This window comes from Leuresthes tenuis, unplaced genomic scaffold, assembly GCF_036924035.1.
Source record: "Leuresthes tenuis unplaced genomic scaffold, fLeuTen1.0.hap1 SCAF_4, whole genome shotgun sequence".
In the NCBI taxonomy this organism is placed as follows: Eukaryota; Metazoa; Chordata; class Actinopteri; order Atheriniformes; family Atherinopsidae; genus Leuresthes; species Leuresthes tenuis.
Window position 1 is genome coordinate 22,149,207 of NW_027325358.1, and position 23,288 is coordinate 22,172,494.

The 23,288-nt window shown below is 40.6% G+C and overlaps 1 protein-coding gene and 1 pseudogene across 1 annotated transcript in view; one reads left to right on the plus strand and one right to left on the minus strand.

Annotated features, from left to right (window-relative positions):
* Positions 1-11,531: 11,531 nt before the first annotated feature.
* On the minus strand, positions 11,532-13,658 carry LOC140304901 (uncharacterized; annotated as a pseudogene).
* Positions 12,928-23,288, plus strand: part of doc2g (double C2-like domains, gamma) — a 34,526-nt gene continuing 24,165 nt past the window's right edge. Inside the window, exons 1-5 of the mRNA XM_072385097.1 lie at positions 12,928-13,234; positions 15,591-15,996; positions 16,484-16,563; positions 17,098-17,172; positions 20,308-20,417. Coding sequence (XP_072241198.1) covers positions 15,609-15,996; positions 16,484-16,563; positions 17,098-17,172; positions 20,308-20,417 — 653 coding nt within the window. The 5' untranslated portion in view covers positions 12,928-13,234; positions 15,591-15,608. The remainder of the gene's footprint in view (positions 13,235-15,590; positions 15,997-16,483; positions 16,564-17,097; positions 17,173-20,307; positions 20,418-23,288) is intronic.

Genomic DNA, 23,288 nt, shown 5'->3' on the forward strand with positions numbered 1-23,288 from the left:
TCAGGACATTATATTTAAGGTAAAGTGGATAAATATCACAGATAGGACAGAGTCTTGGTATCTGATCATCAGAGCGATGTGCAACTGTCTAAACTCTGTTGTTCTTTTCCTTGGCATTTTGTATCGCCCTACAGTGGTCGGTGCTTGAAGTGTCTCACTTCAATGGACAAACCAGCAACATGACACATCATTCCAGTGTAAATGTCACTTCACTTTAAATGTGTTTTTTTTTATTTATATATAAATAAGTTGTCTCAGTATAAAAGGAAAGAAGCACAACAACTAAATCTTAATTTCTGTGAAAAATATGTTGTAACATTACACAAGTATTATTAATAGAGTGATTTTATTCTTATATTCAGCTGACATTCCTATAAATTGAGCAAATACATTTTGTTGTGCACATGAGTAAACCTAAGCTGCGGGGTAAGCATATTTTCCACGTTCTCCCTGTTTCCCTGCTTTCTTACTTTGCTTTCCTCTGTTCTTTGCTTGCTGAGGCAGTGCAGCATTGGGACACTGTTGAAGAACCGATCCCCTAGTGCAATCAGACTCTCGTCACGCTCAAATATGCTTAGCCCATCCAACCAAAGGCCTTATTTAGCACTTTGATTTTTTTGAAGAGGTAGAAACTTATTTCAACCCAGACCTTCCCAGAAAAAGACAAGCGAGTGCAATAATGTGCGTTTCATGCATCAGTCAGCTCCCAATGGAGTGCAGACCTTTGAATAGTTAACTCCTGCCACACTGGAGGTCACTGTTTAGGCTACTTCTGTTTAATAAAAAAAAAAGAATGCTGAAAATGCTGTCTGGTTCTACAATAAAGTTAATGAGGCAGTCATTATTCTCTATGATTTTGCTTGTCCCAGGCTCCATTAGCATTACTTTCCTTGTTAAAAATAGATAATCTTTTTAGTTGATTGCCATGTGACCCTGTTGATGTTGCTAACCACATGTACACAAATAGTTGATGATAACAAGTTGATAATGAATTTTAAAATATAAGTGATAAAATATAGTTCAATCTGCAAATCCATTAGAACTATAAAGCCCTAATTTAACACACAGGCAAACATAAGATGGTCACGAAAGACAAAATACTTAACATTAATGTCGATGAACATGAATGTTGTGTATAATTCTTGCCATCCAGCATTACTTTTAGAGTAATTTCTGGTTATAGAGTGTTTCTGATTATTTTGTCCAACATAGTTTGTGTGTTGAGCTGAAGGGGTGGAACTAGTCAGCCTGTATTCCAGAAAAAAATCTTTTGATTTGTCTGTTTTAACACAAGCCATGGTGGTTCTTATAACGTAGGTAGCCTAATTTGAACTAGTTACTTTTTAGGTTTAACCTTAATCAAGTAGTTTGTAGTATGTAGAACAGAAGCTGAAAGCTTAAGTCACATTTCAAAGTGAAGATACTTTTAAAAAAAATTGGTGGTTTTGAATAGAAATTTAACCCATGAGGACCCATGGTGACACAGGTGTAACAAATGATTAAAACTAAAATAAATGTATCAAAAATGGGCAATATCACGTAACATTACAGAGACACTTGGTGGTGGTACTGAATTTTTTTCCCCTGAAATGTGATCTATATGGTCCATTTGGTCTGTTTTATATTCACTTTTATTTTATTTTATTTCTTTTTTTTTCTTTTTTAGGGAAAATAGTTCTGAGTCATTAGATCAAACTGTGTTACCTAAAATTGGATTTAGCTTCCTTTAAATGTGATATAATGGGTGTTTTGTGACCATTTTTTAAAAAAGAAATCTGCTGACACTGTCCAAGTTGTGATCTCTAACCCAAACTGAAATCTTTTTTTCTTACACACACTGAGTAATGTTGTTGCCTAAATCTAACCAGAAAGTGACAAAAGTTCATGTGACATTGTCGTGTTATCATCCTCATGATGATTTTATGGTTTCTTGAATAAAGAATAATGTCTGTGAAACAATCATATCCTAGAATGAACAAAACATTTTGATTGGAGAACTTGGGAAGAAAACATCTGTTTTTCTAAGTGAGCAAAAGCAAGAGACCGAGGAAGGGAGGCTCCAAGGGGCATCAAGTGATTAATGATGTGTTCATTTATTGGTGAATGATAATGTCAAATCAGGATGTAATTCCCTGCACTGTTACTTCATTAAGCACAGCATGATGTCCCGCCCAGGGTCACTGGCTTCAGACCTCGCTACAATCACTGTTATGTCAATACATCCACATTTCAAGGAACCATCTTTCTGAGGATGTTTGCTGATTTATTTGATTATTTCTAGAAACTGTCCTTACATCCTTCCTCAGATCTTTTTAAAGTCTTTTACCGTCCATCTCAATTTTAGTCCAATTTATTTATTCATTTTTTAAATTTTGGATTATTTTCTTCCGTTCTCCATCATTTCATCTCTTTCCCTCACTTATTCACTGAAGTCACCTTCCCACTCCTGATTTGGAGCAGTTGGCCCATCTCCCCTTTCACTCTATTCATTCACCCTCCCACTTCACACATGTACACTGTCCTGTCTCTGGGCCAACCTCCCTTCCAACACATCAACCTCTGCCATAGTTTTATTTATGGGCAAATGGGGCAAACCCAAGAAGGAAAAGATAATTTTTGTCATGAAGTAAACAAACTGAAACAAAAAAATGAGTGAGAATGTATGCGCAATCTATCACCGACTTGTCATTTGTCCTAAAGAGCAAAGCCATTCATCAAAAGCAGGGAGGGAAAATAACGAGTGAGGCAGAAACTATGGAGAGAAGGAAACATGTATCACAGGTTCTATGCAGGACCTAATTGGGTCAGTGGCAAATAATGTGCCTGAGTTCGTGCTGAGCTTTGCTTCAGAGCTAGAACAGCAGGCCGGTCAGAGATCTGCATCAGCAGGAGAGTATTTCAATCTCATGAGAGATAAAGAAGAAAAAAGCTAACCCGGAACCTCTCGAGCTACGTTTTCCAGCTCAACTCTGCACAGCAACTTGCCACTGAACTGAGACAACTTGTCGAAATTGCCAGAGGGACCAGTTGTGCACATGATGTAAACCCCAAAAGAGCAAGAGAGGAAATAGAGAACAGAGAATAGTATAGCACATTTAACCTGAGGAATTATCATTCTGTCAATGTATCATTTTGTTTGACAGGGGTCATTTCTTCTTTCGAAAGACTGGCTGCTCCTGTCACAAAACATTAGAAAAATGACAACCAGTTCAGCTTCATTGTGCATGAATATAGCTGAGAAAATAAGAACACCTGTTCTTTTGGCACGTGACCCTGCTTGCCAGAGTTAAAGACAAATCAAGGATGGGGTTAATGGGATCTGTCTGTGTCAAAACAATCCTCAGGGTAAGAAAGGGAGAGGAAGAGTGACTGATGAGATGAGATGAGATGAGGGAAGGGCAAAAGAGGAGGCTAATGATGTTGGCAGTCGATTGTGGCGATGGAAGGGAAAGCTCAGAGCGAGTGACAGAACGACAAAAGGGGGAGCTTTTTTTGTGAGACCAGAAGCCAGTCAGGACCTAAGATGGGGATGTAGCTGATGGTGACAAGAATAATGCACCTTGACAGAACAGCATTCGCTGCCAACATGACCAATGATCCTCCCCACCATCACCCCTTGAAGTAGAGTGATGTGAAGCGCAAGCAGCACCTGTGACACCAACTGCCAGCCCACGGGAACATCAACAACAAGACACCTGTTAAAAAATGCACTCGCTAACATCTGACTGCCTCTCATATTCTTTCAGTCTCCTCTAATTGACATTTCAGATGAGATGACTGCATTTTACTGATTCATGAGGAGAATTCAAATGTCACTCTACAATTTTTCTGACATTCAAAGAAAATTAGCATCATCTTGTTCTCATCAGGAGACATCATGTGGCTTCTGCTGAATAAGAAGCTGATGTACTACTTTAGTTAATGGGAGACTTTAACCCTTTTGAAAAAAATGATTGAATAAGCCCTTGCTGCATTCAGGACTTCTTTTTGCTTCAGTCTTTACATTTTGTTAATAAATGTGCTTATGGTGGCTTATTTCAGACCCACTCAGTTACCTTCTATGCTGTAACTTGAGCCAAAAGCACTTGCTGCACATGTTATGCATGTGCAGTATGGCTGCTGCATAACAAACTGCAGGAGGTGATGGAGGTGAGGAGGTGATGTCTTGCAACTCATTCCATCATTATGTATTGGGATTCCCAGTATAAAAAGTTGTGGCAAAGTGTTGAGGTCAAAGTTTGGGTCTGTCTAAAGACCAATGTGTCAAGCTTTATGATGGTGCACTAAAATGGAGCTGTCTTACAGAGAGTCTGATATTAGATCTTAGGGTTAGGATTAAATGTTTGTTTCCATTTCTGGCGCTCAAAAGAAGCTGTATGATTTTTTTTGTAGTGGTGGGGTTATTAGCATGTCGCCTCAAAGCAGATATGTTCCTGGTCCAAATCTCAGTTGTGGCCTTTATAAATGGAGTTTGCATGTTCTCCCTGTTTCTGCTTGGGTTAAATTGACTGTGAACGTGAATGGTTGTTTGCCTTGTTTTCCCCGTGTTGAGCATGTGATGAACTGGTGACCTGCCAAGGGAGGATCCTGCCTCATGCATTATTACAGGTGGAAAAGGCTCTAGCATAAGACCATAATATCATTGTAACTTCAATCATGGTGTAAAATACAGTAAGGACAAGAGGAGTGATTAAACATAGCACTTTGACTCCCTACTTGTCAAATGCTTGCACTTGTTCAGGAGCCCTTTTGGTGATAAAATCATTATAGTGCAGGGGTTTGTTAGGGGTTTGTTAGTAGTATTTCAATTTTGAAGAGATCTAAATAAAGCAGATAGAGGACAATCAAACAGCCTTCTGCCATTTGAGGAGTGATGGAGGTGTATAACAAATGACATGCATATGAGAGACATGAGTTTGAGTTTTGTGTAGGACCTTTTTTTTTTTTTTTTACCAGTGTTCACTTTAGGCAACAAAAGCTCCTGTATAGTTTCAGATGGTATAGGATTAGTTACTATGGTGACCCACTGCACTGGTGAAGTACAAAACTTGTTGCTATCACAGACACTGGGGGAATTTCTCTGAATTTTCGCAAACTACCTTGTTTTTCCTGTTTGATCAAATGTGATGCCAAGGAGTCCTGAGTCAACCAAGTGTCTGACACAATGAGTTAAGGCTGTGTTAAATCACAGATGGGAGTTCACCGTTAACTGTGTGGCCAGTGGAAGCCGTGTAGGATGCAGTAGGGATATATACAGGGCACACACTGCAACGTACTTTTTAAAGCCAGCAAATAAGTAAGTCTGGAATTCAAGATATGTCGGCACACACTTCCGAGGACCAGTGTGGGACATGGCGAGCAGTTCCTTTGATCTTTATCGGAAGATTTATGCAGTTTCTTGTCCTGTGTGGTGCCGAGTCTTTGAAAAATTCAGCATGCAAAAGTGTTACAGTATGTAAATAGAGGTTTTTCTTAATCTTAGAGCTAATGGCAGGCTGAGAGGCAAGAGAGGCCGTGGCTGTAAACTTAATGGAAAACCTGCAATGCTTTGTGCTCTTGTAATGGGAGGAGATTATCTCACCATGCAGACGGACTGGATGAATGCTCATCCACAAATTATTCACAGCCACACCATCCTTCGGACCTTCCTCTTCCCCACTCATTCTGGATGTTTGTTATTTAAACTGCCCCAATAAACGATAGGTGCTTTAATTCCCCTGACATGGAGGCTCAGGCTGGTACAGCAGCAGTTAAGTTACAAAAGCAGTTTTTCTTAATGCATGAATTCCTTTTCATTTCATCTTTTTTATGGTTGTCCTTATTTGCCAGTGCTGTCACTAAATAGTACAATGAATTCACACCTATCCATTTAAACTTTCATCATTTCACTTTACTGTTGCTCAGGTCTCACTTTTTCCTTTCTTTGGATCCTGTTCACAGCCCTTTTTTCTTTTCCCAACTTGTAGACTATATCACACTGTTAAAGATCCATCTGACAGGCCACCTAATGTTTACCCCTAAGAAAGATCGATACCACAGCACCATTGCCCAGACTTCATTCTTCAAGCTCGATTGATTGGGTTTCTCTCTCAGAGCTGGCCTGGACATGGCAATCCAGACAAATCCATGACATTGTGGATGGAGAACAGTGGCACTGAGTCGGAGCTTGTCGAATCAAAGCATTACCTCACTCACCCTATTGTAGATTCATGGTTACAATGGTGTCTTCCCTCTTATTCAGATAAAGTTGAGTGCCTGTTGAGATTAGAAGGAAATCCTTACAGCTTTATGATTAATTTTTAACCCACTGTCTTCACCAACTGAAAGGATTTGACAAATGAAACAGAGAATTCATAGAGTGAAGGCAGATAAAATGGGTTATTTTTTGGCAAATGTCCTTAAAGACTATCAAATGAGAGCTGCATCAGATTGAATGAAATGTTCATGAATAGATATGGGTTTCTCAAATGAATATCCGTTCAAAAATTGTAAATGAGCACGACTGTCCTGTAGTTGTGAAAGTAGGAGTATCAACAGGCACCTTTTTGCCATGTGACTCATTAATAATTTGCCATGTGACTCAATGATAATGAGTCGAGGCTAATTCCAGCAAAAATATCAATGTAATTCTAACAGTAAACTATTCTGTAACACTAAAAATGATTTTTGCTTAGTCGCCGTTTTAACACCATAAAATAATTATGCAATAAAAAGTTTGATATCTGAAGAATGCATCTTACAATGAACTAATCATCTGGTAGATAAACGTGTTTTTGGATATTGTGTAAGCGGGTGTTTGTGCTTGCTCCATCCTTATTTAGCCCATTTTAGTAGATGGCTAATTTTAGCCTGATGTCACCTTATATTTGGGATTGTTATTTGGACAAGGAATTTCGTTTAAAGTATTTTTGATGATACATATTCTTCCATAGATATCCATGGTGGTAATTATCAATAAAATATGGTTAAGTTGATATGTAATGAAAAACGTTCTGATGAAAATAGTCAGGGAAGTTGAACTGTAATCGAGAGCACAATTCATTATGGACATTTGTGACAGTATGTCCCTGTCAAAATCCTTTTTTTTTTCTCATTTTGTTAAACTAGTCCTGTAAAAGTACATAAAATGTCTATAATTCAGTGGAAACATATTTGACCGAAGCACACTGTAAGAACCATCTTGGCAGAGTGAAATGTCTCTCTTGGGTGTTGAACCACATGGAGAGTTTTGGAGGTGAGCAGGTCGGCTGTGAGCACTCTGTCGCTGTCTGTGGGTGGAGCCAGAACTCTGTGCACATGAGTGTAATTTTCTGTAAAGACACAGGCAGCTCTGTTCCAACGATACCTGAGGGAACTCTCATCTTTGGAATAATGTGACCAGATATCAGGCAAAGGTGTCCTTTAGAAGCACTGGGGCATTTGTTTCAAACCACTTGCAGTCCTTGTCTAAAGCATTTATTTATAGATATATGATTTGGCATTGGTAGACTGAGCATTCATCTCTTTTCAAACCATTTAGCCCCAATGTTCTATTTGCGAATTAATGAATATAACAGTCTAATGGTCTATTGTCATAGTATTGATTGAGTAATATGAGAGTAATGAGAAGCCCAAAATAAATTTGTGTTTGCAACGTGGTTGGAAATGGATGTGCACAAATCCCCCAGCAGCCATCTTGCCCGCTACCCGATTATTAATCTAATTGATGGCTGCTGTAGTTAATTATGGTTACCATTGAAAAATGACATTGTACATACTATTGTTTGTTTTTCCCTCTAATTAATGAAGCCTTTTTAAGTATACGTTCAAATCAAGCACAGATAAAAAATAATTGCCAACAGCTGGAGTAGATTCAGGGAAAGAGCAAAGTTAGGGTTAAAACAGCTGGCTTTGCTATCATGGTCACATAAGCGAAGATCATGTTCTAGGGTATTTTGAATCTTAAAAACAGGTTTTTACTGATATCACTGCTGGCCAAATGTCTAAAAGTATGTGAAATGAAATTTTATTATAGAATTTACTGTGCAGCCCATAGTATGTGTGGGCACAGTCATCAGTTAGCATGTTTTAAACCCACAGCTTTATCATGTTCTCTAGTACAGCCTTTTCTAAAACAGATAATACTGACTTACCTCTTAATCAGAGTTACTGGTAACTGATAAATAACAGATGAACAGCACAAAAAAGCTTAACCCTGTAAGACCCAGATATAGAAAAAAAATAGCAAACATTTTTTTGACCTCTCAGATATTGTTTTAGGAGGCCTTTGATGTAGAAATGAAAGGGTATTGAGATTTTTTTACATTTTAGTAAGTTTTCTAGGAAAATGTTGTGAATTTGCAACATTGGGCATTGTTGGGAGCAGAACTGTCTGGAGGCACCTGCAGGCATTTCTCACTGAATGAATTCAGCCATGGTCTGACTTTTCAGAGTTCTTCTTTTCCATCTCTCACAGTCAAGTTGTTTATCATACTAAAAGGAACACACGCAGGTTCACATCCAAGACCAATCGCACCTGCCCAATGCAACAGGCGTTCACCCAACAATTGCTGAACATGCAGAACCTGTTTTTCTATCTCCTAATTCTACTAACTGCTGCTTGGGCAACACTGAGAAAAATGACTCTGGATCATTTAGAAGTTAAAAAACTACAAAGATACAGGGAGTTTCAAATACTGCCATAGATGCTGGAGTTTCACATATCCCATACAATTTATTCATGTGTTTAATTATGGTCTAAGCTAAACTAAGTAAAAATCTAACAGAAAAGCACATTTAGCACTTTGTTACAATTAATCATCTAACACTTTAAATTTGTACAACATTTTTTTTCAATTTGTGATCATGTGAGAAGTGCAGTGTCCTCATGTAATGTGTAAGGAGCTCAGGCTATTTTGACTACCACTCTGGGCCAACGTTGTAGAATTACAACATAGACATAACAAGCTCTAAATCAAATTTGGTTACTGTTTTTCAAGATAATTAAATATGTACATGTTCTACACATTGTAATGAACACACAAAAAAAATCCTTTATGGAATTTTACTTACTTTAATCCTGACAAATCCAGTTCTGCAAAAAAAGGAGATGAGCTCAACGGGAAATTTACTGGTAGAGTGAATTCAAGGCCAGATGACCGGACCTAGAAACACGTCATCTATCCAATAGCATTGTGAGGACAAACAATAGGACCCATTTCACTATGTAAATGTGGTCTTGAGAAAAAAAAACTTTTGCAGGCCTTTTTTTTAGAATTGTTAAAAGTGATGTTGTAAAGTTGCAACTGTGGGTCTTACAGGGTTAATTATTGGTTTTTGCTTCTGTAATGATACATCGCACAAAGCAGCTTCCATGTACAATAGCTCTGCATGACATCATTTTCTGCAGATTACTTGGTCATTATTTCCGCAGTACCTACTAATTACTGAATGATTACATATCCATTAGTTATTGTTTTATTGTATACTATCAAATAAAGTAATGCATCATACAACAACCAACAATTACTCAGTAGTTTCCCATTAATTTATCATTACCCACTAGTTCAGTAGGTAGGTAATGGCTGATGTGTAGTTACACACATATTAACGTAGTTAGTCCAGTGTGTTACAGAGCTGCATAGTTTTGAACTCAAGACAGTTCACGTAAAACTTCAAAAGTGTTGAAATGACAGCTTTGTGTGGACCTCATTGTGTCTATCTGTCAAATGTGAAATACCATCACAATGTCTCTCTTTAAAGCGTAAATCATGTAAAGATTAGGCAAATTTCTTTTTCAAACATATTTTGAAACAAGTATTTGGACAACCTCAAGTAACGCCTCTCCCATGTTTTTCCCTTTTCTTGGGGTCCGTAGAGAAATGCCTCTCGCTATTGTAAATCACATCAACATTTTAGTGCATGCAAAATTAAGGGTTGGGCAGGTTTGAGTGATGGGGGAGTGCTGTGGCTGATAGTCAATGGATGTCTTCCCTGTTATCAAAAATCCAACACGATGAAGGCCAAATGCCATCTAAAACATCTGTCCATAAAACAGTAAGTGACATCATGGTGGGCACAGCCATCCTGTTCATCTTTAACGGTTTTACCCTGTACAGTTCATGGTTTAACACTATGTTTGTCCTTCAGTTAGCAAAATAAGATGAGCAGATTTGTTCCAGGTATAAATATTGTTAATGGACCTAAACCTGACCTTCAGCACTAGTTAGAAATTTGTAGGTAATAACTACGACATTGTACTTCATTCCACATGATTGATTTGGCAACAAATGGACGCAGTCCCATTTAGATGCTACCTTATAAGGTTCCAACACGCTTATTGGTCTTTGTGGATGTATCTTTCCTCTTTTTTTTTTCTTCCTTTTTTCCTGAATAGTTGCTTTCTGCTTTTTTTCCCTGCTGTATTTAGCCACAGTATTAGTGTTAGGACATATTGTATAGTATAGTGTTTAGGACATTTCACTCAGTTTTCTTCTTTTTTTTTATGCCATTTGTTTCCCTTTACAAAGTAACTGCTGTAACTTTCACTTCACTCTTATGCTTTACTAAAATTGGCTGTTATGTGAACTCAGAATTGCAAAATGCCTTTTCTTTTAAAAAGAGTTAAATGAGAATATAACAAACTCTATCCATGTAGCCTTAAAGTAATTTCAGTTCTTTGAAATTAATGTTTGGCAGATTGGTATAAATTCTTGGCAATCCTCCTATGAATCCTCAAAAGAAAACAAACACAAAGCCAAATCGACTATTTTACGATTTAGGAGGTGTGTAAAGGTAATTTCCACAGAAATTACTAAATCTATTGATTTTTTTAAAACCAGTGAGGGGTCCTTTTATTTACTGGCCTGATACAAAAACTAAAAAAAGAGTAATCGTGTAGTTTGTTTTTTTGTGTTCCGAAACCCTGAACAAAACAGCAGGCTTCAACACTCATCCTACATAAACCCTCTGATACTGACTTATTGTTGTCTTTGATTAATTTCATCCATGTGGCAGGTGGTGATCGTTGCTATGAAGTGCAAAAAAGTATTCACAGCCCTCCACTTTTTCTACAATACCCTGTGTTAAAGCCTTATTCCCAAACAGATTAAATTCATATTTTACTTCAAAATTATACACACAATACCCCAAAATGAACAAAGTGAAATGAGGTTGTTTGAAACTTTTGCAAATTTATCAAAAATGAAAAACAAAAATAAAACATTTACATAAGTATTCACAGTGTTTGAAACACCTTTGGCAGCAATTACAGCCTGAAGTCTTTTTGAATGTGATGCTACAAGCTTGGCAGAACCTCTCAAGCTCCGTCAGGTTGGATGGGAGCATCGGTGCACAGACCTGTTTCAGATCTCTCCGGAGATGTTCAATCAAGTTCAAATCTGGGCTCTGGCTGAGCCAATCAAGGACATTCACAGAGTTTTCCTGAAGCCACTGCTTTGTTATCTTGGCTGTGTGCCTTGGGTGGTTGTCCTGTAGGAAGATGAACCTTCGCCCCAGTCCAAAGGTCCAGAGCGCTCTGAAGCCGGTTATCATCAATGATGACTCTGTACATTGCTGCATTCATCTTTCCTTTGACCCTGACTAGTCTCCCAGCTCCTGCTGCTGACCATCCCAACAGCTTGATGCTGCCACCACCATGCTTCACTGTAGGGATGGTATTAGCCAGGTGATGACCAGTGCCTGGTTTCCTCCAGACATAATGCTTTGGCATTCAGGCCAAAGTGTTCAATCTTTGTTTCATCAGACCAGAGCATTTATTTCTCATGGTCTGAGAGTATTTCAGGTGCCTTTTGGCAAACTCCAGCTGGTTTGTAATGTACCTTATACTGAGGAGTGGCTTCTGTCTGGCCACTCTACCATACAGGCCTGATTGGTGGAGTGCTGCAGAAATGGTTGTCCTTAGGGAAAGTTCTCCCTCCACAGAGCAATGCTGGAGCTCTGTCAGAGTAACTATCAGGTTCTTGGTCACTTCCTTGACTAAGGCCCTTCTAACCTGATTGCTCAAAGTGGACGGGCAGCCAGATCTAGGAAGAGTCCTGGTTGTTCCAAACTTCTTACATTAATGGATGATGGAGGCCACTGTGCTCATTGGGATCTTCAATACTGCAGCAATTTTTTTGTAACCTTCCCCAGATTTGTGCTTCGATACCTGTCTCGAAGGTCTACCGACAAGTCCTTGGACTTCACGTCTTGGTTTGTGCTCTCACATGCACTGACAACTATGGGACCTGTGTGCTTTTCCAAATCATGACCAATCAGCTGAATTGACCACAGGTGGACTGCAACGATCAGATGATCGATGGAAACAGGATGCACCTGAGCACACTTTTGAGGGTCATGGCAAACGCTGTGAATACTTATGTAAATGTTTTATTGATCAAATTAAATACATTTGCAAAAGTTTCAAACAAACTTGTTTCACTTTGTCATTATGGGGTATTGTGTGTAGAATTTTGAGGTAAAAGATTAATTCAATCTATTTGGGAATATATATTGGAAATTGTGAAAAAAGTGGAGCGCTGTGAACACTTTCCGGATGCACTGTAGCTGGCAGTGTATTTTCTTTGGCTCAGTCAACATGATGAATTCAATTTCCCCTCTCTGCCCTTCAGTCGGTGTCTTTTGTCTTTTTTCCACCCTTGAGCAATACAGTATTTCCTTTTGTGTGCATTCAGTGTTTTCACTTCTATTCTCCTCACGCGTTGAGCATTAGTGTCTGCCTCTCTGAGTGTTTGTCCATGCTGGTGTGTCGCTCTGCATTTGTCTTTGTGTCCGCATAATATTGGTTTGTCTTCTCATCTTTTCCTTTCTTGCTCTGCTTCTCTCTCTGTCCGTCTCCTTTTTCTTGCTCTCCGTTTGCACCTCCCAAATGCACCTCGTCCGCCACCGAACAGCCCACCACCAGCACCACCACCACGCACCCTTTTTCCCGGATTCTCTTAAATGTCCCTACTGCTGAGAAAGTGAGTAACAGTACTATATGAACAGCCTCAAAACGACTGATGGGGATTTTAACTGGATACGTCACAACCACAGGGAAAGGGAAAGAGGGAGGGACAGAGAACAGAAGAAGAGGAGAGCAAATGATTTACAGAGACAGGGAGGGAAAGAGGGAGAGAGAGTACGGAGGGATATATTGACTCAAAGCTGGTCTACATGCTTCACAGAGTGTGAGAGACGGAGGACATGAGAGCAGGCAAGATGGAGAGCTGGCACAGATGAAGATTGTCCCTGGGTAGGTTACTGTGTGTGGCTATATTTGTGCATGGATGTGTGAATGTCTTCAAGTGTGAGTACACGTGTGCTTGCTTGTCTTTAAGCGGCAAGAATTGATTTGAGTAAGTTTGTAGGCAACATGCAAATGCACATGTGGACCCGATCAGTGGATTTGGATGTCGTTATGTAAGAGGGTCTGAATGAGTGTTGAGGATAGGAACAGCAGTTTGGTGTCTTCATATGTACTGAGTCTTAACACGGGTGTGTTATGGTGGGGCGTTCTCTTTGAAATGTAAGTTTTTAATTGTGAATCTGTGAGTGATAGTCTCCAGTATGTGTTTTCTAGCATCAGAAAGATTTACAGCAAAACTGATGAAAACAAAGTGCTTTCAATACTTGCCTGTTTTGCTCTGGAGCTGATTTTTGCTCAACTTTAAGTGCATCGTGAAAAAAAATGACATGACTTATTGAAAATGACAGATCATGAAGGCTTAGCGCCATTTGTCAGCTATGACAGAGAACCCAAAGTTAAATAGAGGTGAAACAAATCAATTAATCCATATGCTAATCGACAGAAAAACAACCATTTTCATGCTTAACAGTGGTAGTCATTTTTGAACAAAAATACCAATTATTCTCCATTTCCCACCTCTCGGGTATGAACATTGTCTGCTCTCCCCTACTCAGTGTAGTTGTTATTATCTGTAAATGAATCATCTTTGGATAATGGATGGTTGAACAGATGAAACAAGCTTTATTAGGTGATGTGAGCATGAACTCTTGGAATGCAGACTGGCCCATTGAAAATTACAAACTGGTCACACATTATGTGTTGAAAACAGCGTGCCTGCACCCAAGGATCTGTGTTTATGTTCAGTCAACCAGAAGCTTTGCCGTGATGGACACAAATTGTCTGGTTTAGATTGAGTCGTAGAAAGACCGACAATTTCTGCATTTGGAACTAAGGACGCTGTGTGGTTCGACCACAAGGCTTTTAAACAGAAGATTGAGGTTTGTGCCCTTATTAGGGCCATTGTAATAATTGCCTCATTATTTACTGTTGCTGGGATCCTTATTCCTTTTATTTTCAGATAATGTTTTATCAAGTTCAGGTTCAGGAAAATATCATCAGAAGAATGCAGTCATGTGTACAAAGATCATATAAAATATTCACCCTTTTCACAGCAGTAATGGTAATGGTGTTTTGGTATTTATGCAGGCGGAAGTCATCTTACATTATTCTATTAGACCAAGCTGATAAACTTTCTGACTCATTCAGTCATACCAAAATTGGTCTTTGACGACAATGAGTTCAGAACCAAACAAGTTTCTTCGACTTGTGAGTTTCACGTCAACATTTCCAAATACTTGAGATAAATAGCAGTTCCAAAGAGGCTAATGATCTGTATTCACCTAAAGTGCGCCAGTCAAAAACCAAAGTCTGGAACACCAAGGCAACTGCTAAACACCCTCATTAAGAACAGCAGGTTGCCAGTTGAAAACTATTTAGCAGAGCTGTGATGGACATAGGCAACATATTCAGTTATTTGCTTTTGTAACACTGTTAGCAGTGATGATTTCTGGTTCATAAAGTGGACTGTGAATTTTTCTCTAATATGAAGAGCAAATCAGTTTTTAGAATGATACTATTTTTATCTGCAACAATTTAATCTGGGACAGCAACAAAAACCAAAAGAAACCTGCTCGTGTTTGAAGTGTTTTGGGTTTTCTTTCTCGACACCAATAGAATCAAACAAGCTCTTGAAATCTTAAGCAGCTCTGTGGGAGCAAATGAGACAAAACGTCTTTAGTCTTTTGTAATCAATGCAAGAAAAATAGGATGATTTAAAAAGAATGGAGTTTGGCAGTAGTTCTTATGCTTCATTTTGTGACAAATATGTATAGGACTGCAAAGGTATTAAATAGAATTATGTAAATGTTGCTCAGGGGGTTTGCAGATGAGAGAGAGAGAGAGAGACGAGTGAAAGAGAGCGATAGGAGAGAGATTAGAGTGAAGTGCAGAAACACAAGTGACATCACTTGTTCATACTTTACAGCACTACATTTAAATATTCACTCTGAGTGTAGACTCGGGGTGCTGACACACTGTGTGAGTCACACTTGAAGTGCCAAAGGTTCTGGCGAATTCTATTTTGGCTTTTGATTGAACCAGGATTGAACCAGTGCCTGAAAACAGAAGCTCTTTTCTCTACCATGTTTCAGTGACGTTCGGCATATTTCCTGGCTGTGAACTGACAGAAAGCTGCAAACTCACAACAACTTGAAGATATGACGGTGTTGTATTTTTTTTTTTTTAATGCTCTTTGTTTTTCTTATCTAATTTTTTTCTTCATCTCCTTTTTCTAACCCCCCAGCCCCGTTTGACAGTCCAGATGAGTGTCTCCAAGCCCCCACCACCACCCTCCACTTCCCACCTGGCCATCCCCCCTTCCTCCACCTCCACCCCTTCCTCATCTGCCTTGTCCCCCTCGGCAACGCCCCACTCCACTGCTCCTCCCCCGCCCTCCCCGGTCAAAATCTCTATGCAGGAGCACTTTGCCATCAACGTGTGCCCAGGGCCCATCCTCCCCATCCCACAAATCTCAGACTTCTTCCCGCGTTTCCACGACTACCCCTGCACACCACCGCCCCCCAGAGAAAAGAAGATCTTGAAGGAGGAGACTTTCAATGGGGAGACGGGTGGAGGATACAAGGATGGGGAGAGAAGAGGGGAGAACGATGGAGAGAGGGAGGAGGTGTTCGACTCTGATGATGAAGACAGTGAGTTCTGAGGAGGGAGAGAAAAGTGCTGTGGTGGAAAATCCGTTTGCGTTCATAGTTTTGCATGTTCATCCACTTGAGAATTATTTGACAATGCAGCATAAAAAACAATGCTCATTCAGCAACTTTGCTGAAGAGTCTTTTGCTCAATTTCAATTTCTGCTTTTCTTCCCAATAGCTCAACAAATGCTCGTGGAGCAATTGTGGAGTCAAGCATTTTTCCAACACTGTTTGTCACTCCCACTTTATGTGACAAGGTGGCTCAAATGATTTATTGCACAATGTTGCAATAGTGGAACTCCAGTTTCTGCTCATTCCAAAACAGTAATCAAACAAGACAGATCAATTCATATGGGGCAGCGTCATGTTTTTAAGAGGCCATCTGCTACAAACATGACTCAGGGCTTTTGAGTGTGTCTGTTTGACTGAATGTGTTTGTGTCTCTTACTCACAGTAATTGCTGTGTTTGTGTTGCTTTTTTTTTCAGCTTACCTGGGAACGCTGGAGTTCACCCTGCTCTTTGATCAAGAGAACAACTGCCTTCATTGTACTATTCACAAGGCAAAGGTACACACAATGTTCAATAGTCTCTCTCTATATAAACAGGCCGTCAGCATTTGTTGCGTAATCATCCTTGAAAGCTCATTGAAAATGGCTCTTTCACATTTTCACAAGACGTCACGTCTCTCTACATTTTTCGAAAAACGCGTTCCTCTCACACCGCATCAGCTTGTCAGTTCAAGACAAAATGATGGCACAATGTAGTGTTAGATAAAGTTGCTAGATTGCTTAGGCGCTATGTCCATTTTGCAAGGACAGTAGCCTTCCACTACATCATTCCTTCAATTATGTTAATTATGTCAGTCTTGCTGAGGAGAGATCCTTGGAGGACAGCACAAGGAAGACTAGAAGGATGGAAAACACAGACATGGAAAGAAAAGCCCTGAAGCCTTACTGAGAAATGACTACAGTAGAAGTGGACTGTCACTGTCTTTTTTCTGACCCTGTCAGTTGTGTGAAGTAGTTTGAGGGCACAATGACGTCACCTTTGACACTACGGTATGTGTGTGTGTATGTTTGTGCTCCTGCTTGTGTCCACAGGGTCTAAAAGCCATGGACTCCAATGGGCTGGCCGATCCGTACGTCAAGCTTCATCTTCTTCCCGGGGCTAGCAAGGTCACTGCTCCAACCTCACCTCAATGGCAATTAATGTAACATGCTTCCTCACCGGGCCATCCCACACACCGACGCTCATAATCAGGGTTGTCACTATCATGAAATTTTATTTGATCATTTATTGACATACAAATGATTGTTCTTTTCTATTCATTTTGTATGCTGCAATTTTCTAAGTGACTTAATAATTTAACCTTTCCCAAAACCCTTGTAGAGAATTGCAGACTTGCACTGGAAATATATACAGGAGCATGAATAGAATAAAATACATACATCTGTTCTAAAAGAAAAAAATTCGCATGGCAGGCATACCAGCATGTTCACACCAGATGTAAGGGTTGCAACTAAATTATATCATTAAAAGGAAGTCAGCGCAGTCAGTGAACTCCCAAATGATGGAAATTTCCACAAATTTTCATCAAGTTGTCTTGAAACAGGCAAACCTAATCACAATTATCCCAAATCATACCTCCCACAACAACTGCTGCTAAAAGTTGACAAATGATAAACAAAGAAGACATTTCCCCAGTTGTTTCCTTTTTGAAAATAAAAATCCCCTCTTACCTGACACCCCGAATAGGGCATGACACTCACTTATTTAGTGTCTTTTCAAATCATTAAGCAATTCACTTGACTATTGCTCAGTGTGGCTCGTCCAATCCTTCAGTTTATCGAGCACAAACATGTTCTGGTTGGCTGCACCACTCTTGTCTCGTTTGCAGTGGGGAAGATAAGGCTCGCCACAACAGCAGCAACATACAGCTTCAGCAGAATGCAACCTGTTGTCGGCCATTTCAGCTCAGGGTTGATACGAAATGGGGTCACAAAAGGTGCAAGGGGAGGACACAGAGTCAAGTTAGGCTGAACGAGGTGCATGTCAGGAGGGCTAACAATAACAAAGTCTTTGGAATTTTTGACCTCCAGCCTCCGTCTGTCCATCTTCCATCCCAGTGTTATCAGTCTCCTCTCTCCACGTTGCACCCAGATCTCTGTCTCTATCTCACTATCTGCCTGTGCCCCTCTCTGACCTTGAAATACCAACAGTGTGTAGGGGGGAAAAAGAGGAGGGGGGGGGGGCAACTGAGAGGGAGGGGAGAAAGGGAGAGGGAGACAGATGAGGGGAGGACAGCAGCAGGTGGTTGTCATGGAAACAAGGAGGATTGTTACACGGCTCACGTCAACAGGCAAGTGTTGATGGGGGAGAGGGGTGGTAAAAGTGGTGGTGGTGGTTAGGGGAGCGCAGAGAAAGCATCAATGAGTAGGTAAGTGCCTGTGAACCACTGTTTGCTAAATAGCCACCTGTCGGTGGGGCCACGTCACTCGAAAAGTGGGAGCGTGCTGAAGTGAGGATGACGAACGCACACTCTCACATCCACTCTGGTCCACTCAGTGTGCGCACTTTGCAATGACTAATCCAACACACAAAACCTCTCAAGAAATATCAGAGACACACGTCTCCTCTGCGCTGCACATTTTACTTACGTCTCCCGTCCGCCAGCTCATGCTCTTTAATCGGGACACGGTCAAGCATGCTGTCTTGTGATGTACAACACACATGGAAACACATGACCTTGTACGTATGTAGACACATGGAAAGGATTTAGTCACAGCTACACAGAGTAGCTCCCGCCTCCCTCCCTCCTTCCCTCTTGATCACAGGCTCTCTTCTTCTCACACATATACATGTGATGACACAGTAGTTTTTGGTGCCCTGATATTCACTGGTATTTTCATGTACCCATTCCAAACAGAGATGCATGGATGATTCGCTCACAGCCAGTCTCTGTTCATCGCAGTTCTGGGAAGGAGGGACTGAGTAAGAGGGAGTGTGAGATAAGAAAAATAAAAATCCTGCAGACAGACGGAAAGAAAAGAGGAAGAGTGTGGACAGATGGAGGGTTTTAGATAAAACATTTGGAAACAGATGCAAACCCACTCTGTACAGGGAGAGCAGCCAGTGACAGAGGGCAGGGAGCAGGTGGCAAGATATGTGTAGGGAGAACAACCAAACTCAGTTAAAAAGGAGTGAGGATTTTCTGGGAGAGAAACATGTTGAGTTGGCATACGTGCAGCAATGCAACACTGCAGCGAGTCAGGATCTGCACGGCTCCCCCTTTGCAAAAATCAATCAGACAGATTTGTTCTTTTGATGGACTGAGCTCTGAGAGGCTTATTCTAATTGGTAGGAAAGAAGTTTCCCGCAGAAAAAAACAAGAGAATAGAAAAGGGGACAGTGATCAAAGAAGGAGGAGAAAAGAAGTGGAAATGCAGCACTGACAGAACAATGGGATGTGGGGACAGAAACAGGCCGAGAGAAAAAAATGATGGCAGGAAGGGTTCAGCATCTGGCCCTGGGGCACTTTAACAAGGGACTGACAGTGGCAGGAAGGAAAATAAAGGGAGCTGGGGGTGCTTGGCTTTGCAACTTCAGACATGAGCAGCAGTCATATTAAGACAGGAGGGTACATGTTTTCTTCACTGGCTGAACTGTCGGTATATACAGAATGAATTTGCATAGTTACAGTGGAAACAGTGGAAGATCCATCAATTCAGTCTATTTACAACAGCACAGTTAAAAGAAAAAAACTATATTAGTTGTTGACATGCTGTTCAAATGCTGTAAAATCTCAAAAGAAAAAAATGGGATTTGAAAAAACACAATTACCAGCTGCTAAGTCTATATATTTCTATAGGGTAAGGTCTCTTGAAGTGTTAAATGTAAAAATGTATACAGTCTGAAGAAAGCTTAAAACTTTCTCACTGATTGTGTAGCACAGTTCATTTGGCTGTCATACTGTGTTGTATTTAAAAACCAGCTCTGGCTGGTGCTGTAGCACCTGGTTATGATGCTGGGGAGGAGATGAATGGAAAGGTGAGGTGAGGCAAGCCCTGCGTTCTCTCACTCTCTGGCAGCAGATGTCAGCCATTTCCTGAGGGGCACAGATAAATGATGCTCCCCTACTCCTTTCTTGAGATTTTCCAGCTCACTTTCGCTGCACATTCATGATATCGTATTCTCTTTCTCTAATTATGATCCGACTCGTCGGATGTTGCCCTTTAAATATTTCACTCTTTTTATCCTTCAGATCCTTTCTTTTTTATCACTTTGCTGTCTCTTTAACTCCCCCTCTGCAGGCAAACAAGCTACGCACAAAAACCCTGAAGAATACCCTGAACCCAGTGTGGAATGAAACGCTGATCTATCACGGCATCACGGGAGCTGACATGACCACCAAAACGCTCAGGTAGGTTCTCAGTTCTGAATTTATCTCTGGCCAGCAATTAGTAGCTATCTCCCTGACAACCAAATGAGCAAGTTATTATGTGGAATATTGAGATCCAAACTCCTAACATTCTGGGGGGCTGCAAGCAGCACTCTGTGCTTCCCAGTGGGCTTCTTTGGGTACTGCAATTCATTATAACAACATACAGGCAATATACCAGCCAACTGCTCCACTTGCGGTTACTGCAGTAACTGCTCAGGTGTTGGCTGTGCTGTGCTGTGAGTCTCCGCCCCCCCTCCTTCCCACATGTTGAGTGATTGAGGTCAAATGTAGCCATCTTGGCCCAAAAACTTTGATGCGCTCTTGTCACCCTGATTAGGTACGTTGGTTCACAGACTGAGTTACACGTGTGTTTTGTTTTTGGACGTGTATGCTGAGTACACCCAGTGTCAGTTTACTTAGTGGATTCATAATAGAGTTGGATGTTTATCCTGAGGAAATACGATGCCAAAAAAATATACACACACACACAAATGCAGTCAGTCAGGTGTGTGCATATCCTCTTGTGTGTATGTCAAGGGCAATCACTGGCAGGAAAGAACATGTGTGTCTCCTCCTCTGCATGTAGACTACACACACACACATTTGCAAACCACATGTCCTTGAGCTGTACATGTTCAGAAATAACACTCTCCCTCATCCCCAAATGCACCAACATCAGCTTGAGGAGAGACCCCTCCAACTAGAGGAAACCCACCTAACCTCTGCTCAAGGACATCCAGTCACAAGCCAACACGGGGGCTCTGGGCTGCCAAAACGAGGAAGAGGAGTTGGAGTGTGACCAGTGTCACGCCACAGATGAAGAGACAGACAGGTGGCTGCCAAGGATTCGGGAGGAAAAGAATGCATGATGTCGTGTGACAGATAAGGGGAGGAGGAAACTCGTGAGGCCAAGACTGAGGAAGAAGACAGAATCGAGGGATGGAAAGAATCCAAGGGTCCATTGAAAGACAGAAAGTCATTGGCAGAGAGGGAAGCTTGCTTGTTTCTTGAATAAAATGGTGAATGGGAATTTTCTGTTAGCTGAAATAAAAGGGAGGCTGAAAATTAAAAATGAGGACAGTGAGAAAGACTGTGAATGAGAAAGAGTGAATGATGAGCTCTCTGACAGCAGAGAGAAAGCAGAAAAGAGACAGACACATAAGGAACGAAGAAGAAATTGTATTGGAGCTCTCTTGGTGTCTTCATCAGCACAATACCTCTACCAGTGAAACAAATTTGTTCCCATCAATCTTCAGAAAGGAATATGTGAAACTGAGAGGGATCCCCGGAGTGACGTTTGCTCACTGAGTCGAGTACATCTGGCTCTGCCTGTCCCAGCAGGGTGCAGAGGAGGGGATGTTGTAAGCTTTGATCCCTGTGTTCTGCACACAGAGATGCAGGCGGACTCAGCGCTGTCTCCCTAAAGGCCTGCACAGGTCAGAGTTTAGTGTTAAATGGGTCACAGCTGTCAGAGCTAGTATGCTTTGGTTTAAGGTTTATGGTCTTAGAACAAGGATTGTGTCAATGCAATTTTTCCGTTCTGGTATTTCCAACCTGCAATTACTAAGTAGTGGGCACCTGGTGTAAGTGCAAATAAGGCTTACACACAACACTCCCATATAATTTATGTTTTAAATCTGTCATTTATTTGAAGTTCTGGACAGCTGATGAATACAAGTCCAGCACTTGCTTTGTTTTTGCTGAGTTGTTGGCCTCTACCAAACGATGAGGATAAATATCCAGCTCTGGCTCTTTACCAGCCAGCTGCAAACTGTGTCTGATTGCCATTTGGTACTGGACAGATACAGCTGGTTATCAGATCTGTTCCAGTAACTGCAGCTTCCAACAGCCAGAAATTGTGCTCCGAAAGTTGTGAGAGTTAAAGAGTAAAACTGTAGGTTGGTCAGGAAAACAAAGAGCTGAAAACACAAAGACTTTATTATAACAATGGTGAGTGACATTTTATTAATTATTAAAAACTTTACTTACATTTTAATGACAAAATCCTTTATATTTCAGTCCTGGCAGTTTTTTGTGCGGTTACTATGGCACCAAGTGTGGCTTCACACCGTAAAAAAGAATTAATCCTCTCAGTTGATCTTTTGACAGAAAGCAGCATTTTTTTTCTGCATCATGGGATGCAAATGATAGCGCACACTGCAAACACACAATGAAGCCTATCATAATATAATAATGTCACAATAATGATGACTCTGAAGCATGTTTACAGCTTGAGGTCAGACATGTTCTTTTATATTTAAATGTGTTGATAGCAGCTCTGCAAATACTCCTGAGATTACAGACGTCAAATAATTACTTTTTCTTACACTCTGCAACAATTAATTGCAGAGCGTGAGCATGAGAATGGAAAATTACTCAGAGCTCAGATCGGGCAGTGTGATCAGGAGCTCACACATCTAATCTCAAAATCCATATGATCAGCATTTGTGGGGGCGTTAGGGATAGGGGAAGAAAGCTCTTTCTCAACTCTCTTGACCCTGTGCCTATGATCTTACCAGTGTTTTGCAAATTGCAAATTAACAACCGCTTAAATGGAAAATGTTGAAATGCTTTAGAAAACCCATCTGTCCCTCTGGGTTTTACCCACAGAACCACTTTGCCATACCAATGGACATTTGACTGTGATAAGTGAAAACTGCCCGAACCTTTGTCAACTTGATCTCATGGCAGGACATGGAGTAGCTACACTGGTCCAGAATCAATGTAATGTCTTGATTAATTTAGATAATAAAATGCACAGAACATACATCTTAAGAGGATTGTATAAGAAAGATGTTTACTCTCTATAAGCATCAGGATTTTCACATGGCTTACTCTGCCTTATGTAAA